Source organism: Hipposideros armiger, unplaced genomic scaffold (genome assembly GCF_001890085.2).
Source record: "Hipposideros armiger isolate ML-2016 unplaced genomic scaffold, ASM189008v1 scaffold_20, whole genome shotgun sequence".
Classification (NCBI taxonomy): Eukaryota; Metazoa; Chordata; class Mammalia; order Chiroptera; family Hipposideridae; genus Hipposideros; species Hipposideros armiger.
The window spans coordinates 5027838-5046808 of record NW_017731370.1 but is presented as its reverse complement, the minus strand read 5'-3'; the positions used below and the strand labels follow the sequence as shown (position 1 = coordinate 5046808).

The following is an 18971-nucleotide window of genomic DNA, read 5'->3' as shown; positions in this document are numbered from 1 at the left end:
GCGTAGACTGCAACCCCTGCTGCAGTGGGTTGCCATGGGCTACCATGTGTAGCCAGCAGCCACCGTGAGCGGCTGTGCAAAAGCCAGTGACCAATCTGCCTCACCCGGGAAGAGCGCAATGATGCTGCCAACTTGGCCCAGTGAAGCAACATCCTCCACAACTAGACTGAAGAACAAAAGGACAGCAACTTGTCTGTTCCCCTTCCCCCAATTCCCCAATTAAAAAAAAATACTTAAAAAATAAAAAGAAAAACTCATGTATGCAACCATGAGAAAATAGATCCAACTCTCAAAACATAAGGACTGAGAGTACCACAGTCATTGCTACATTAAGTACTACTGTGAGAAAAGTCTGAATAGCATTAAAGAACGCTGTTTCCCCTCCTCTCTGTACTGCCTTCATATCAGGCAGGATGGTCTACAGTCCTGAAAATGAGTTTGGTGGCGTAACTCCTGTCACACCCTTCTAGCCGTGGTTGTGAGGGGGCACTGGGTGCACCATACCGCAGCAGGCAGTGTCGTTGGGGTGAGCTGTGATTGTGGTGCACACACAGGGCTCTTGGAGGGACTGGCAGCCTGGCATCATGGCCCCAAGGAGCTGCCCTGCCCCATTCCAACTAGAGTAATGTTGATGTCCCAGGGCCTGCATCCAGGTACTTGAAAGCAGGCAGCGAGATTTTCCCAGCAGACGCTATGTTTGTCAGAGGAGTTGCCATCCTTGCTGTTTGTCCATGTTGAATCAAGCCCCTGGCATGTGGTAATAACGCTCACCTGCCTCACCAAGCTGTTTTGAAGGTGACCTTGGTGAGTACATGACACAGTGCCTGACACCAAGGCAGAGGTTGGCACATGGTAGCTGACCACATCGCTTCAAATATGCCTGTTTCAGAGTCATCACTGACTCAGCCTCCATCAACCACCTTCCCCAATCCAGCTACCACCTCATTTCTCTCCTCCCCCTAACTGCAAACCCTTCAAAAGTGTTGTCTAGACCCATACTGGCCAATGCCGTAGCTGCTGGCCACATTTGGCTATGAAGCATTTGAAATGTGGCAAGTCAGAATGATGCACTTACTGTATAAAATACACCTCAGATTTCAGGCTTAGTATAAAAATACAAAATATCTCAATATTTTTATATTGATTACACGTTATAATGATAACATTTACTATATTGCATTAAATAATATGTATTATTGAAATTTAATTTCTCCAGTTTCCTTTTACTTTTTTAATGGGTCAGTATAAAATTTAGTTACATGTATGGCTCATGATATATTTCTCCTGGAGAGTTCTAGTGCCCACTTTGCTCTTGAACCCATCCCAGGTCAGCTTGGGTCCCAGCACTTCACCAAAAACAACTTTTATCCAGTCACCTTCTACTGATCAGTTTTCCCTTCTAACTAGTCAACAGGATTTGACACAGTTGTCACTTTCAATGAAGCTCTTTCTTCTCTAGTCCCCAGGGACATCGTGTTATCTTGAGTTTTCTCTTTCCTTGCTGATGTTTCATCATGGTCTCTTTTCTTGAATCCTCTTCATTCGCAACTTCTTTTTTCTCATCCAAACTCACTCCCTAGTGGAGCTTATCCTGACTATTGCCTTTCAATATCATCTCTGGACTTCCCAGCTTTGTGTCTGCAGCCCAGACCTCTCTCTTCCTGCAACCTGTATCTTTACTGCCTGCTCAACATCTCCATTTGGATAGCCAGGGAGGACTCTTAAAGTTTACACACCTAAAGTTGATACAAGGGCTCCACTTCCCCAAGCCTGCCCCTCCCCCTGTACTTCCTGTATTGGTAAAGGGTAACTTCCTTCATCCAGTTGTTTAAACCATAAATCTTGGAGTCATCCTTGACTTTTCTCTTCCTCTCACTTCTTGTATTCAGTCTGTCAGCATATCCTGTTGGACCTCCCTTCAAATTACATTTCCAGTCACTCCTCACCCCACCCCACCCCCTGCAATACCCGTTGTCTCTGAGTGGATTAGTGCAGTAGGCTCACCACTGGTCTCCTGTCCCTCTACTACACTCAAGGTGATCTTTTCTAAAAATGGCAAGTCACTTTTCTTTTTGGATACTTCCAAAGACACACCATCTTCCTTAGAAAAAAATGTGCCATCCTTATAAAAACATTCATGATTCCCCCACAGTATACACACACACACACACACACACACACACACACACACACACACACACCTCTCTCTCACCTGCTCAGCAAGCCCTTCCTCTGATTTGCTTTCCTGTTCCTCCTGCTTCCAGGCGTGCTCTGTCTTCAGAACCTCAGTGTCTATGCTTCTTCCTAAAATGCTCTTTCCCATGTGCTCATGTGGCTTGTTCTCCACCCCGGTCTCTGGGTAAAACTCACCATGTTACCTACCACAGCCTTCCTTGACCGCCATATCTGAAACAGCTCCCCATGATCCTTTAGAGCAGCGGTTCTCAACCTTTCACAGGGGTCGCCTAAGACCACCGGAAAACACATATTTTCGATGGTCTTAGGAACCGAGACACCGCTCCTCTATCCGTCTCCATGCCCACATGCAGATACGCCCACATACGACTACCCGGCGACCCCTGTGAAAGGGTCGTTCGACCCCCAAAGGGGTCGTGACCCACAGGTTGAGAACCATTGCTTTAGAGGTTTATTTTCCATCATAACATCATTGCTCCCTGACACATTATATGTTTGTTTGTTTCTTGTCTTCCCCATTGTGATGGAGTCTTCATGAGAGCAAGGACGATTTCTGTGGGTCCACGTTCTTTTCCACCATGTCCTCAAACAACACCCGGTGCAGAGTTCAGGGTTGTGTGATTGGATGACTGACTGCTGGACTCTGGACTCTGGACTCTGCTCAGTTATCAATTCCATGCCCCTTCAGGACAGATCATTATCCATGCTGAGATCAGAGTCACTGGGGTGCTTGCCTAAAAAGCACATGCCCTGACCCCACCCCCAGAGATCCTAACACTGTACATTCTGGGGAAGAATCCAGAACACTTTTGAACAAGCCCCCCGGGTGATTTTGATGCCTGGGGTAACCGGACCACACTTTGCAAATGCTGCCTCAGTATACCAGTTTACATTGGTTTGTGTTTCTCTGCTCTGTCGAGTGTTGTTTCATGTGTATCACCTAGAAACCTAAACATAGATCTCCTAGCCCCACCCCAGATCTTATGAATCAGGGGTGGGTCCTGGGATTCTGTATTTTTTAAAAGCTCCCTCTGTGCCACTGATACAGCCAGTCCCACTAGCCTTTAGGAGCCTCAGCTGTGTTTTACAGACAGAAGGAGGTTATAAACTGAAGAGCAGGTGCTTTTTATATCTTTTTAGGCCAACTTCTCTCCCCACCCCTCATTAATCCAATGGTGTTCTGTTGGAAAATAACATTCAGTAAGTCACTGTGGCGTGAATGCCTTGATTTAGCCACAATTTCAACTTGCCTTTGTAATTTGAATATCAACCAGTATTTCTTTTTTTTTAAAGATTTTATTGGGGGAATTGGGGGAGGGGAACAGACAAGTTGCTGTCCTTTTGTTCTTCAGCCTAGTTGTGGAGGACGTCGTTTCACTGGCCCATGTTGGTGTTATCATTGTGCTTTTCCTGGGTGAGGCAGTCACTCGCTGGCCATTGGATGGCCACTCATGGCTGCTCACAGCAGCTGCTGGCCAGCCCCACTGCAGCCTACGCCATCGCCGGCGACTCACGGCAGCCCAGCTCCAGGTCGAGCTGTTGTTCACCATCTTAGCTGTAGAGGGCGCAGCGTCACTGGCCCTCATGTGGGATCTGAACTGGGGCCCTGCTGCTCAGAGCTGGCATCCCAAGCCAACTCCTAATGAACATGTCACTGGGCCGGCCCACAACCAGTATTTCTAACTACCTTTCAGTCCAGCTCATACTCTGACTAGAGGCAGGAAGTGAGTCTTAGTTGTCTAGCTCACTCTGGCGTGGGCTCTCTTTGCAGTCCTTTCTGTCCAGGAATTTTAAATGTGTGTCCCAGGTCAGACCAGACCTCATCATTCTCAGACTCTTACCTTGGACCTGTACCGGAGCACATGTGCTTTGCCTCTCCTCCACCTCAGTGTGCCTCCCTGGTCCCAGAGCATTTCCAGGGATAGGGACAAGACCTAACCCCTTGCCCGGGAGCTGCCTGGGCTGCTCAAGCTGCTGAGGAAGCTATCTTCCTAGATTAGACTCCTTCTGGGGCTGGTGGCCTTGCCCTACTTCTCTTGTGTCTTGGAACTATATCTAGACACTCTTTACAGGTCAAAAGTTTTAAAACTAAAATCCTCAGAGCATTATCAAAAGTGAAAATAAATTGTGGGGGTGGGGCAGGTGACCAGGAAATGATATTTGCAGCATTTTATTCCTTGGCTCATCTCATAACTAGCTTCCAGGTTGTGAAGAATCATCTATGAAAGCCAAAAGAGATTCTCTTGGTCAAACTATTTCTTAAATTTCTGAAGCCCCATGGAGTACTCAGTCTGGATTTTTGGATGGCCAACTGGTAGCCTTTTTAATTATGTTGGATGTGTCTGTATTCTTTGCAGAAAATGTCAGGACAGAATCTAAATAAGAGTAGTCGTCCAGGTACCCCCAAGAGGCACTTGAAACAGCACACACTGTCTGCACCCGAGAGTTTTGCCTCTGGATAAGCCATGGATTACATTTTGATGCCAGATGTGAGAAGCCATTAGTAATCAGGACAACTCCCTTGGGAAATCTCGGTCCCAGGTGATAGCTGCTTCCTTTTGAATACTTGTTTGGGGGCACCGGAGGCTGCGATTTAGCGACAAAGGGGAAAGAATTGACCCTAGAAATGTAAGAATGAGAGATTTCTAATGAGATCTGACAGTTCAAGGGCTGAAGAAGGATTCTAATCTTTTTTTCCCTGCCCACCCAGCCTTCATACAAATGTAAATATGCCTCCTTCAACAAATTGCCAAATGTGGTTTTAATTTTAAGCGTGAGACCCCGCCTTGCCTTTTTTCTTTCTTCTTTCTTCTTTTTCCTTTTTTTTTGAAAACGAAGTCACAGGTTTTACACTTTTTGAACTGGACATTTCCTTCTGTCACTCTGTCACTTTTTCTGTTGTCCTTTTTCTTCCAGGGACATTTCTTCCCCATTGTTTGTTGTCAGAGAAATTTGCGATGAGAGTTGATTGTCTTGTTTCTTAAAGAAGTTTTGAAGTTCCCATAGGAAATACATAGTGCTCTTTAAACTACTTTAAAAATAAATAAATAAGGGCAGTGATTGAATCCAATACGAGATTCAAAGTGTCACTGTCACGGCATCCTACTTTCTGTGGTCTCTGCAGTCAGTATCCATTGTTGTTATTTATGACCCGGTCTGCCTTCCATTGTGGACTTCTTCCAGCCTTGGGGAATTTACATCATTCGTAATAGCAAAAGGCTTTCTGGTTCCCACAGAGTTGTTCAAAGCCTGACTCATGCTCCTTATGTTAATTGTTCAGCTCTGAAAATACAGCACTTACAGGGTGTGGTTGTGAGGGGGAAATCTACTGTACTTATAGGGCATGTTTAGAAGTGTTTCACACATAAATCTCAATCTCTCTCAATCTCTCTCATTTAACTTTTAAACTGTAGCTCTTTTGGTCAAGTCTTGGTGGGGGGGAGCATCAAAATACAGTATAATCCAATGAAACGTATAATATTCTGTCCACCAATTCTTAAAACTGACATAGGTTGTACACGGAGATGCCTTTGACCAACATTGGTCCAGGTCTGAAACCATAAGCAGGGTTAGCTTGGGCTGCAGGCTGGTACTGAGTGGGGGGCAGGGCAGTGACTGGACAAAACTCTGTGGCCCGTGGGACACCCAGGCATCATACTGGCTGTCATCTACCAGGCTCCCTGGGGCTGTCGTTGGTAATTCCAGTGTAAATCTAAAGCAAAAACCTACTGACCATTTACCAAAACTGTTGCTGCGGCAGCCAGATTTTACTATGGAATCTGATAGAGGCGGGTACATAGTGTCCCAGAAAATGAGAGAAGTTGCCACCTTGTCTCAGTTATCTACTTGCTAACAAAAAGGAAATGATTCCAAAGGATGAAATGGGTCAACGTGGGTGACGGTTGGGAGGAGTTTACGTTTTATAATAACTTCCTTCTGAAGCTTCCACAGGAACATATAACGACAGGTAGACCGATAATCTATGAATTATATAAAACCATGGTAAAGCTGTTAATTTCAGGGGGAAAACTCCCAGTTTTTTGGTAGCTAAGAATCACAAACTCCAGTTTTCAAGGTACCAGTATTAAAAGGCTTAGATCTTGATGCAACTTTGAGTATTACAAAGGCCACATTCTGTATTTTCGTAACTAGAGAAAATGTGGGGAATTCTCAGGATAACCAAGGCGCAAACCAGGGCGCAAACCCCTGCGCCACCAGGTCCCTGGAAGATGGAAGGTCATGAACAAGCCACCGCCTGGCACCGTGACTCTGGGCTTCGTCACAGTCTGGGCCTCAGAGATATCAGATATGAGCCAAGAGTTCCCAGATGGTTTGGAATCAACATCCTGCCCATCACAGTCTTGTATGTTTGTGGTGCATATTAATGTATGAAGTGTGTGGGCTGGGAGGCCAAAAGGAGTGACAATTCACCAAAAGTTCTAGATTAAAAAAAACTATAATAGCCTAACAGTAAGCAGTGTCATCTAGTCCTGGGATGATTTATTCAAAAATAAATCTGTTCACCAGGGCCTTCAGAGTATAGCTGTTTTTTCTCATGTTCAGCAATAGATTTCTTGTTGAATCTTTGTTATCTTTTGGAATAGACGGAAAGAGCCCTCCATGGAACGTCTGATTATTTTGCTGAGTGTGCGGAGAGTCCACTTCCTCCCAGTGCAAAGCTCAAGAGAAATGCTTTGAAAGAAATGTAGGTCCAATGTGTTTCCTTTTTCTCGTTTTTGACTGTGTATCTGTATGGATGCAGAGCATGAAGTCTAGCATTCAACAAGAGTGCGCGGAACTGAATCACAAAACCCCCTCTGGCCCTGCGCCTGCCCTAAGTCTCATTCTCACTCTTCCACCTTCCTGACTCTCTCGCTTTCTGGACAATAGGAGTCAAGTCCTTGCTTCACAGGTGTGTTGCAAGGAGTGATTAATTACAAGCGCTTTGAAGATGAAAAGCACCTGTTGCTGGTGTGTTTCATACAACTTTCACAGTGACTACAGACAGATCTAAAAAAAAAAAAAAACAACTCACTTCTTTCCTAAGATGTTTGCTCGACCCTAACATAATTATGATAATCTTTGTACCCCTGATAGCAACAGTAAGAACATGAATATATATATATATATATATATATATATATATATATATATTTCTTTCCAAACTATTTTAGCTTCATTGTTTTGAGTTTAGAGGTTTATGAAGTTTGCCATTCACAAGCTTGCAAATATGTTGAAGTCAGACTCTCTAGTCTCTAAATTCTCCCCATACAGCTTTTATCCTGTCCCTCAAAGTGAATTTTACAATTAGGATGAAGTTTACATTGTCTATTGTGTGTGCTGTAGAAAAGGGTGTGTGTGTGTGTGTACACACATGCTCTTGTGTCTGCCATGATTCTATTTTCTTTCCTTGCATACTCTCTGGAATTTCTTTCAGGACATTTCAAGTTATGTTAACCAAATCTCATTTCCAATGGTTAATGAACCAGCTAAATAATGATTATATTTGAGTAATACCTTAAGATGGCCTGAGAGAAATTCCAGAAGATTATTCTTTATTTACAAATAGAAATCATGTGTGTGTGTGTGTGTACAAGCATGTCCTTGTACACACAGACACACACAAACACAGCCTCTGGATTGGATGTCTTTGACTATGTACTTCTAGGGGGAGGAGGTGTGCAGGAATCAAATGTACCAAATGTAGCAATATTGACCCTTAACATCTGAAATGAATACCTGTCTGCCTTAATTAAAATATGAACTCCAGGGGCGGCTGGTTAGCTCAGGTGGTTAGAGCGCAGGCTTTCAACACCAGGGTTGCCGGTTCGATTCCCACATGGGCCAGTGAGCTGTGCCCTCCACAACTAGATTGAAAACAATGACTTGACTTAGAGCTGATGGGTCCTGGAAAAACACATGTTCCCCAATAAAGTTTAAAAAAAATATATATGAACTCCATCGTAACTTCATTGTAACTCCATTGATAACCCAGTGATCAATAAACAGTGTATCCTGGTGTGTCCCAGTGTATTGGGAAATGTGAAGGCTATTGCTTGATCCAGCCTGCATTGAAACATACACTTGGGGATTTTTCTAGATTTACAGAGAGAGAGGGAGAAGGGAGGGTAGTGCATGCTTTCCTTTTTCAGGTGTAGGAAATGTGGTAAGGGGAATTTGGAGGAAACCATTCCATTACAGCTTAAAACAAAAAATCTTTTTGTTGTTGTTTGTTTAGTGTGAAAAGAGCTGAAACAAAAAGCACTACCGTGAGGAAATCATCCAGCAGCAGGGACATTGTGGGAACATCTAATGGCTCAGTGACTGCAGAGATGGCAGTGAGAAGGGATGACAGTCAGACTGTATCCAGCCTCCCATCAGAGTCCACGGGACAAGCAAAGGATTACATAAAGGCAACTGAGAGCCACTGGGGGCTTCCTGTTCGAAAGCTGGAAAATGTTCATCAGACGCAGCCAGAAGATACTAGCAGCCAGCAAAAACCTCATCCTGGGGAGTGGTTAGAGACTGGGCTTCTAAGCAGGAGCCCTGTCTGGAGCTGTGAGTCAGCATCACCAGGTCCAAAACAAAGTCCACGAGGGGCCAGAACACAGCAGAAACGCAGGAACTGCAGCTCTGCGCAAGGCTCCGACCACCACAAGAGAGTTGCTCTTGGAAGTGATCGATTAGTCCCAAGAGAAATAATAGTGGAGAAAAGCAAAGCTGTCAGGGTTTTGCCAACTTCAGAGCTGTCAGATCCGGGGTTACTTTTGAAACAAGATTTGGCAAAAACCATGTCTAATGAAGAGTTGCATGTTTTGGAAAATCTCTCCTCCAGACATCTTATGAAAAATAAGCCAGCGCAGGCAGAGCAAACCGGCTCAGCCACAAAGACTGAAAGATTAGCTGCAATTCAGGGCAGCCCAACCAAGAAAAGGAAGAAGTCTGAAAGAGGCCACTAACTTACTGAAGAGGATTGCGAAGTTGTGGTTGAGGATATAGTGGCCAAACCTGTGAAAAATGAGAAGTGGGTATCGATGCTGTGATTTCAAAGGAATTAGAATGATTGTTTTAAATAGGAAATACATATCTATGTTAGGGTTAGCTTTCAAAGCAGTCACCTCCAGGAGCCTGTGTGTTTGTTCTAACAACACTGCTACTCTCTCATCATACTTTATAACTAACTGTCTTGAGGAAATTATGTTAATGATAACCGCCCGTTCACTTTGTGAGGGATGACACCATTCACGATGAACTGCTTGGAGGAACCAATCAGATGCCACCGCGCAGGCGCATCACTGTACAGACCATGCGATGGACCCCGTAAAGACAGTGCCACAGAGCTGCAGTTGTTCTAGGGGTACAGTTGATCCTCTTGCTCCGCAGTCTAAGTAGGGCAGCAGTGAAAGAACAGGCCAGTGGTTCTCAGCATCTCGTCCTACTGCAGCATCACTGTCTGAAAGTCTGTTAGAAACGCAGATCTCGGGCCCCACCCCAGACCTACTGAATGAGAAACTGGGTGATTCTGAAACATGCTCAAGTTCAAGAACCACCCTACTAATTGGAGACTCCCTAGTGTGTATTTTCTCCAGCCTAGCGACCATGGCCTCCAACTTCTCAGCTGGGGGCCACATGGAGACACCTACACGCCTACTCCCTCAAATTTGTGAAGCACCTGGGTTCAGTGTATGAGTTACTCTGTTCCGCAGTTCTTAAGGATAACAGCCACAGCGCCCAGGGAGCCGTTACTTACTCTAACAATTGCAGGACATTTACATATAATTCTCCCCAGCATTAGGGAAAACATGGAAGACACTTGTTCTTGCTTGCAGCTCAAGCCTATCCCTTTCCCTGCCCTCGCCTCTAAGATTTTGGTTAGGTTCAAGATGGAACAGGACCCACGTGGCCAGAGTCACCAGTTTCCCATTTGGAAGGCTTCACAGACAGTTTGAATTTCAAAACAGGAGCCTTAGATTTACGATATCGCCCACTAATGTCTCCAGTGGGCTTGCCGAAATCTCGCATAGTGAATCATAGCAATGACTTATTTTGGATAGACACCTTCTAAAGATTTTCATAATTCAATTTCATCCTAAGGAAAATCCATCTTCAAAAGCCACCCGTCAAACATCTTTTCTTCCTGCTCATCATTGGGTGGTCCTTTGAAGTAACACCTCCCTAGTTACAAGGAAAATCAAGTATATTCCCAAAAGTGTTAGTTAGCAGAAAAATACCCCAGAAAAAACCTAACAAAATAAAAAAATATGGACACAGACAGTGGGTAAGTTTATGCTTAAGACTAATTAGTGATTTGTCCCAACTCTTTCTGTCCTTCCCATGCCTTCTTTCTCCATTTGTATTGTAGGGTAAGACTCATTAAGAAGCAACCATATCTCGTGGCATCATTTTAGGTCATGAAATTCAGTCTATATCCTGGCCATGGATATAGATGCTTTTCTTTCCTGCCTGGAAACCTGTCCCCTTCCTGTGGTCGCAACCTCACCACTCCCACCAGGAACATGGCCCTGCCCACTGGTGTCATTTCCTCTTCCCTCCTAGCTTTTTTCCTGCCCCAGCTGATTCTAATCAAAGGATTCTATAGGCTAAGAAGGAATCCAACAGAATACCAACCACAGTGGAGCAGATTCTGTTCTTCCAGTAGGGGTGGACTGCACCTCCTGAGGAAGTAGTAGAACATCAATTTCCATGGCCCATCGTGGGCCTCTCTCTTGGAGTGGTCAGTATTCTAGGTGTGCACTGAACACAGGACCACAGGTGTGTCATTCAGTCTTCTTAAACAGAAACAATGATTGGAACAGTTTCAACAGAGGGGGCACAAATAATAACCCAGATAGATAAGCCAAGAAACAATAAGCTCCCTGGGAGAGCCCAGAATAAAGAAGACAGCCCTTCCAGAACAATAGCTGCTGCCTGCCGCAGAACTAGAAGATGTGTGAACTGAAGGCACCAGAGAAAGTTTTTGTTGAGTTTTTACTTCAGTCAATCTGGGCCCAGTGGTTAAAGCCAATTCTTATACTTTCAATGGTTTTCTTTCAGTAAAACCTTGGCTTTAGAGTTGGGTGTGTTTGTGGAAATAACTACTGTGATCTTAAGAGGGAAAATAGTACCATTGGTTGCAGATGGATACGGTCTTTCAGCCATCGTGTACACAGGATTTTAACAGGATTAACGGACCGAACAGCTCTCTACTTCCATGTACTGCGGCATGTGTTTGAGGAATTTTGCCTTTAAGCATTTTTCTTCCACATGTCTGCAACACCCCTGGATCTCTTGTTATTTGAATGGTTGTGGGATCTCTTGTTATTTGAGTGGTTGTGGGATTTTTTCGATATTAGGAAATACAAAGGGGAAAATGGCTGCCAGGTTTTTTTGTTGCTTATTAGGTGGAAAATGAAGAGTTCTCCACTGCTGGAAGTGATATGTGTTTTGATATTTTTAATAATCTTAGTAATTCAGCATCTGAAAATCTGAGATCCTGTCAGTATTCTTAGTCAAAAAGAACAAGTTCATCAACCACTTAAATTAAATGTGTATTCAAGTCCCTGTAACTGTGATGCTTGGAAGAAATGTGGATCCAATTTGATTGTTATAACTTTAAACTCCCTAACTTTCTCAGTCTCATGGCTTCTAAGTCACCTCCATGTGCTTTCAAATGACTTTTTAATAGGTTGCTGTTGGGCTTTGCTTTGTTTTAGGTTGTTTTATGTCTGTAAATAAGAAATGTCTGAACAGTCAGTGTGTTTTTTCTTACACATTTTTCTTTTCTTTGCCATTGGAAGTTACTTTCATCCAGATATGCATATAAATTGTTTAATGCAAAGGAACAAACATTTGGGGAGAGAGGAATGAGTGCTGCAGCTTTTTTGTTCACTTATTTTAATATGAAAGAAGTAGGAAAATGTATTTCATTTTATGAAAAGCAAGAGTCACAGAAATCCTCTATTTTGGTTTATGGAGAATATAGCTTGTCTCTGAGTGAGCTATCTCAAGATACATCTTGGGGACAGTGATGGGATCACAGTTAATTGTTTGCTTTTGACGCATGTTTGGATTTTAGCATGAATTGTTGTGCACATCGGTGGCCTTTGATTTCAGAAAGAGCTTGCTGAGGGCAGAGCACATAAGGGAAGGAAACTTCTGTGCCCAAGAGAATGGCCTAGGATTAGTGTTGCCATTCCGTTTCCTTCAGTTCCTTCTTGGCAGGCCCCACTGTAATATTTCCACAAAATTCTAGTGAGTGGCTCTCCTTTTGAGGTAACAAATGGCTTTCCCAAGAGCCCAAGATTCTCTATTCGGCATGCTATGACTTGAATATGGAAATCATTTCAATTTCTTTTTTTTCTCTTATGAGGAAATTTCCATGCTTGGTTTATTAAGATGAGAGAGTTCATTCGTTGTTATTGAAACACTAATGAATTGAAACACGTTGGAGCAAGTAAAAAATCAAAATTAAGCTGATTCTGTTAAATGGTTTAAAGACTTTCTTAGTACAAAATAAATTAAGCATTGTAAAATGAAGGTATTTCAGCTAATTACTCAGGACAGAAATCTACCCTTAAATATGCTCGGTATTACAATTTAATGATGTAATTAAATTCTCAGAAATCTGCAGAACTCCCTCTAATTTGGTTTCTTTATTTATTTAGCAAGACAAGGAACAAATATATGTCAATGTGTAGCTTAACAGAGGGGACTTGAGTGGGTGAAATTATTGCCTTTAATTGTTGAGAACTACTCCATACTGGGCTTCAAATTACATTCAAATAAGTTTCATTATGCAGCATAATATTACCATGTGCTACCTTGTAATTGCCATTCCAGTTTCTTATCAAAAATCTTAGTTCTTCAATTAAGCCAAAATCAATAAAACCACACATTTGACCCCAAAGCCTCTGATCAGGCTACTGTAGGTGTGGATTTGACAGATCCCCAGAATAACTTTCTTCCCTCAAGTTAGAAAACCAAACACTGCAGTAATCACCATGAGAGCTCCTGTTCCCGTTGGCCTTATCCTCTTGTTTGTTTAAAGTATTTAAACAGTTATACATGTCTAGGGGATGAAAGTAGTATGCATTGGAAACGAACCTGTTTTATGAATAAAAAGTAAAGTTGTTTTAAAAACTTAAATTAGTGTGTATCACTTTTCTTCAAAACAAGTGAGTTAACCCCAAGGAATATGCATCTAAAATGCCCTTTTCTGAACATGCTATTTAAAATTATATTCTATTTACTAGAGACTTTTCCTCCTTGAAGTAATCCTGAGGTTTTAAATACTGTGTTAAAATATTCAAAGGATCTCTGCGTTTGAACCATTGATCCTGAAGATTTAGGTTTGAAAAACCCTGTGTGGGATGTTGTGATTAAATTGGCCTGTAAGGTTTTGGGGTGGTCTTTACAATGCAGTTATGTTCCCAATTGTGAGCTTAGACCCCTCTTGTGAGGGGTTAAAGAATGTGACCTTGACTCCTTCCCAGAGAATCTTGACATTTCCCAAGTGGATTCATTTCCATTTTCTAAATGGATCTAGTCCTTATTCAGCACTGAGGGAAGTCCTGGGCCGACGCTTTCTCTGTACTGCCTTTTATGACAGGATCCCAGGCCTCTCTGGTTGCTTGTAAATATATTTTCCCTCGGGTCCTGTATATAATTTTTCAGAAGCATTTCAATATCAGGTTGGAATGATACATTGGAATAGCTGTGCATGAAATGCTGAGAACCACTGCAATTGAGAAAGCAAAGCCCATTGCTTCTCCGTGTTTTGGTCTGGTGGTGCACCGTAGGGCCGAGCCCACAGGAAAGATGCCTTGGGCCTGGGGCTGGGCCCTGGATCTGGAGACTGAAAGATGGGGCATGGCGCTGCGAGCGGCACATCTGGGGCCCAGGCTGCTGCTTTGCCACTGATTGGCCTGTGTGCTTAGGGACAAGCCACTTAATGTCCTGGGCCTCAGTTTCTTCATTTGTTAAATAAAGTTCTCCTATTTTGAGCGCCACACTTGGCTCTGTAGATTCCTGAGGTAAACACCACTCCCATGCATTAATGTCTTGATTAAAAAACCATACATTGATTTCTCCATCAGTTTAAAAGCAGGTTCTTGACACTGTCCACACATTGGAATTACCTGAGTAGCTTCTAGTTAAATCAGAATCCTTGAGATATGGCCTGAGTCTTGGCAGTTCTAAAAGATCCTCAATTAATGATTCTCATGAGAAGCCATAGTTAAGAACTTGTTTAAAACTGTAGGATGTGTGTATGTATTTAAATACTGGATGTTGAAAGGCAGGGTCTGCTAAGAACTGAGTATCCTTTAGAAGAGGGGCTTTCTGGAGATCAGAAGTGTACCTGCTTTACGAATGGGCATGGCTGTGGTGAAAAGGTGTCAGTAAGCGCACACACACACACACACACAGGTGTGTTCTGTTTCCCAGTTAGTAAAGCTGCTTTATAGACCTAGCACCTCCGCGCACAGCTTCATCTTGGGCAGCGCTGAGAAATTGTTACCTTCGTAGAGAAGATGAGTTTTTAAAGCACCTAAATAATTGGGGTTTGCCTTTGATCTGTGATCATTAATATCATTAATAAGCTCTCAAAAAGTGCATGTGAATCTCAAGTTCACATTTGGCAGGGTAGTGGAAGAGTGAATGCTTTTAAAATAGTTTGGCTCGGAAAGCGCATCTGAAATAACCCTGTGGGAAAATCAGGAGAATTTCTCATCCTCCAAAGGATTACCTAGGATGAGATGCTGACCTTGTATTTTAAGTTCAGTTACATTTCTTAAAACCTCATTCATTACCCAGACTGATTTATTTTAGGGGGTGAAGTAGGCTGTGGGAGGGGACTCAAGTGATGTACAGTTTCATGTTTGCTTTGTTTTCTCCACAGTTCCCAAACGATCATAACGTATATATATTTCATTAAAAAAAAAAAACAGCGTCTTCACGAGATTTATTACAGCTTTTCTCTCAGAAATTAGAGCTGAAGAATTCTCTCCCCTTCAGGCTTCTAAGGCGACCAAGCCCCAGAAAGCCGAGTGTGCACAGGGTGAGGAGAGCGCTGACCTCTGCCGGGGGAGAGGTCAGTTCAGCACACAAGACTCAAAAGGGAGGAAGAAAAAGCAGCTCCTCAGCGGGGAGTTTGACTTGCTTTAGGGCAGAAGAGCTTTTATAAATAAGTTCCCAGTCTCCCACGCCCTCTCGCTGGCTCTTCTATTACTAGTCCTTTCTCTGTGCTTAGACACACATACACACACACACACACACACACCAACACATACAGACACACGGGGACACACACACACACACACACACACACACAGCTCTCCCCCTCTGCCTCACAACCCGCTCTCCACCTGCCCCTGGAACTGGGGAATGGACTGGCAGACCCTCCTGTGGAGGAGGCAGGTGATGGATGGATTGACTGGGAATGTTCCTAGGCCCAGTGGCTCCTAAGGCCTTTTCAGTTCCTCCTTAACATGCTCAGCTGGTGAGAAGAATGCAGAGGGCTCTTTCCCAAACCCACTGTGGGTGCCTGGGAGGATTAATACCAGCCATCCATTCCTTTTGTCAGAGGGAGAAGGTGGAATGGTAAATTAAAGCGACCTCCAGCCTTGATGTGGCAGATTGGGCTGGGTGTTTGGGATGTGTCCCAGTAGGCGGAGCCTGGAAGGACCTTCCTGTAATGATGCCAGCGTGAATCCAGGCTTGTGAAACAGCAGCGCTTTGATTTGGCTATTTCCCTTAAAATGTTTCCCTGGCGAGCCTTTTCCCAGTGCTGTCTGCTCAGCTTGGTGACCATCTAGCGAGGGAAGGCTGCCTGCGCAGAGTCTGGGGCATCTGAGGGAGCACCCTCAGTGGCTCTGCAATGAAAAGTCAGTCTGAAAGCACCTCTCAGGGGAAGAGCTCTATGTGAAGAGATCCAGGGGACCTGCTGTTGGGGTTCTTATTTCGATGCTAACAATCATCTCCAGCTGGGAGAACCTTCTGGATCTCACCTAAAATCTCTATACAGGCTCAACCACAAGCAGATTTTTCATCCATCTGTGAATTGCCAATATCAAATCGGCCTTGCTTTTTCTCTTGAAGATTGTATTTCTCGGTACTGTTTTATCAAACAGCATGTTCTGGGGCCTGGTTGTAGAAGGGATTTTGGCTATTGTTCCACAGGTTTCCACATGTTCCAGGTTCTGGTACTATCTTAGAAAAGCCGACCGAACTTGAGAGAAACCTGAACTTCCTGCCACTGGCTGTGCATGTCCACCTTTGCCAGCTGCCCACCATAGGAAGGCAAACTTAGGAAAGGGGAGATGGTGGGAGAGAACGTGGGGCTTGGTCCACTTCTTGGTCCAGAAGAAGTGACCACTGGGCAGTGAGGACAGCCAAGGAGGGACCTTTTTTTGTACTGAAAAGCTGCTGGGGGTGGGGAGGGCGGATTGCAAAGTATTTCTGAGATGTCCTGTCTAACCCACTAAAACCTCATCAAGAAAACAAGAGTCAAACATCACATTTCATAAGGAGAAAAAATTGGTCCAAGACTGTATCCTGGAGTCCTCCAAGGCCAGGTACCCGAGCTTCATTCATTTGGCCGATTTTATGAAACTATGGATATAGAAGAAAGAACGATGTTCTATTATTATTTGGAGGCTTTAGAGAGCTCTCCCCACTCACAGGCCACACGCTGTTGTATAGAATTTAATTGGGCACCAAGTTTTTTTGCAGTCCTGTAGTTCATACTTGTCTTGAATGAGCTCTTCTGCTATGCTGATTGGAAGCACAAATTTGATCTGGGAAAAAGCCGACGATTTGTAGTAAAAATCAAGTATAGCACCTCCCCACAGCCGGTCCAAGTCCCTTTAGAAGAGGCCTATGTTAGTCTGCTGTTACTGTGTAACAAATTACCAACCTAAAACAAGAAACTGATTATTGAACAGTTTCTGACTCCTTTCAGCCAAGTCCTCTCCTTGGGCCTCACAAGGCTGGAATCCAGGTGTCTGCCAGCTTTACCCTCATCTGGAGGCTCAACGACCGAACGATCCACCACCAAGCTGCCTCAGGTTGTTGGCAGAATTCAGTTCCTTGCGGTTGTGAGACTTCGAGCCCTAGTGTCCCCACTGGCGGTTGACCACGGAGTCGCTCAGTGCCCAGAGGAAGTTCTCAGGTCTCTGCCACATGACCCCTTCATAGAGAAACCTCCCTGGTGCTGAATCTCTCACATTTTGAATCTCTGACTTCTCCTTGTATGACCAGCCAGAGAAAACTCTGCTTTTAAAGAGCTCCTTGATTATTAGGTCAGTTCCACTTGGAGAATTTCCTAATTTTAAGGCTATCTGATTTGGGAATTTAATTATGTCTACAGAATCCCTTCACAGCAGCACCTGAACTCGTGTTTGCTCAAATAACCAGGGGCCACCTTTGGGGTTCCATCTACGACCAGATCCCACAGCCCTTAGCTCTTCTCTGACAGGGGCCCAGTTTAATGGCGAGAACGGACACTGTCCTTGGAATCTAGCTGGATTCCTTAATCTTTCTATGGAGTCTGTTATATCAGAGGATGCTTAGAGAGGTCCTGAGAGCAGCATTCTTCTTCCTGCAGCCCTTTTCATGATTACTAACAGCAGGATGCATTTACTATCACCATTTCACAGATGAGGGAACTGAGACACAAAGCATTTCAGACACTTTCCTAAGTAAGTGGCAGAGCCCAGAATCCAGGTCTGTCTGACCCCGAAGCCCAGAAACTGCTGTTGAGCCAAACTTGTGTGAGCCCAATGCTGCACAGGCAGAAACTTCCAGCACCAGGAACTGGGAAGGAGGGGCTGCGATTGGAATCAAGGAAGTCTGGCTCCAGAGCGTGCCCTTGACCACTGGGCACACATGGCCTGGCGACCGGCCGGGCCCATGTGGAGGCAGAACGCCCTAGAGGAAATGTTCGGGACTTCTCCTGCTGAGTGTTGGACTGAGAACTCACAGGAAGCATAGGAATAACAGGACTGTGGACACGGAGAAAAGCCAGAGGGTGTGGTGAGGCCTTGCCCCCTGCGCCCCAACCGCGCCCTTCACCTCAGACACGTTTTCCGTAGTTTTGTGCAAACCTGTAGCTGTTTCACATGGGTGCTTTTCTTTGTTTTTAAGCTTCGGATTCTTTCAAAAACACTTCCCAAAACCATCCTTGCACAGCCAGAGCGAGCCCCCAGAGAGTGTCTCGTTGTTAATGTACTGAACTTGGAGAGTTTACATTTCTGTCTTCAGGACGGGGTTTTCCTAAACCATTCAGCGTGGGTGTCTCAGCGCATAGGAAACTTCTAAGTCATTCAGGCCCACCATGACAACAGGTTAAAGGTGACTCCTGGGATAGCTCCTAATTCTAACCCCTCAGGCGGGTGGGAAGAGCCAAGGAGAGCCAGCTTTTTGGGGTGTTGGGTGGAGGAAGCAGAGCTGCCCACAGGCAGTTTCAGGAACTCCCAGATCTCTGGCGCTGGCCCCGCCACACAGGACCTGGTTTTTCCGTGATAACCTTGAAGTAGCCTGTCAGGGAATGCACGAGTGGCCAGGGAATGTGTGATGAGGCCTAATGATAATTACAATCACCTGATGCTGGCCAGGCCCCTCCCAGGTGCGTGGGGAGCAGTGCTGTTGTCCTGAAAACTCCTGTAGTGTGCGCGTGGTATGCGTGCGTGTGCATGCGCGGGCGGGAGGAGGACGTCGTGGGGCTGTCAATTTCCTTTCTGAACCTCTTTTCCTGTGATTCATTTTATAATCCTACG

At 44.5% G+C, this 18971-nt stretch overlaps 1 protein-coding gene across 1 annotated transcript in view; it reads left to right on the top strand.

Annotated features, from left to right (window-relative positions):
- The window catches only part of SLX4IP (SLX4 interacting protein), a 207734-nt gene extending 194399 nt beyond the window's left edge, over positions 1-13335 (top strand). The window contains exons 7-8 of the mRNA XM_019635262.1: positions 6801-6901; positions 8435-13335. Coding sequence (XP_019490807.1) covers positions 6801-6901; positions 8435-9155 — 822 coding nt within the window. The 3' untranslated portion in view covers positions 9156-13335. The remainder of the gene's footprint in view (positions 1-6800; positions 6902-8434) is intronic.
- The last annotated feature ends 5636 nt before the right edge of the window (positions 13336-18971 follow it).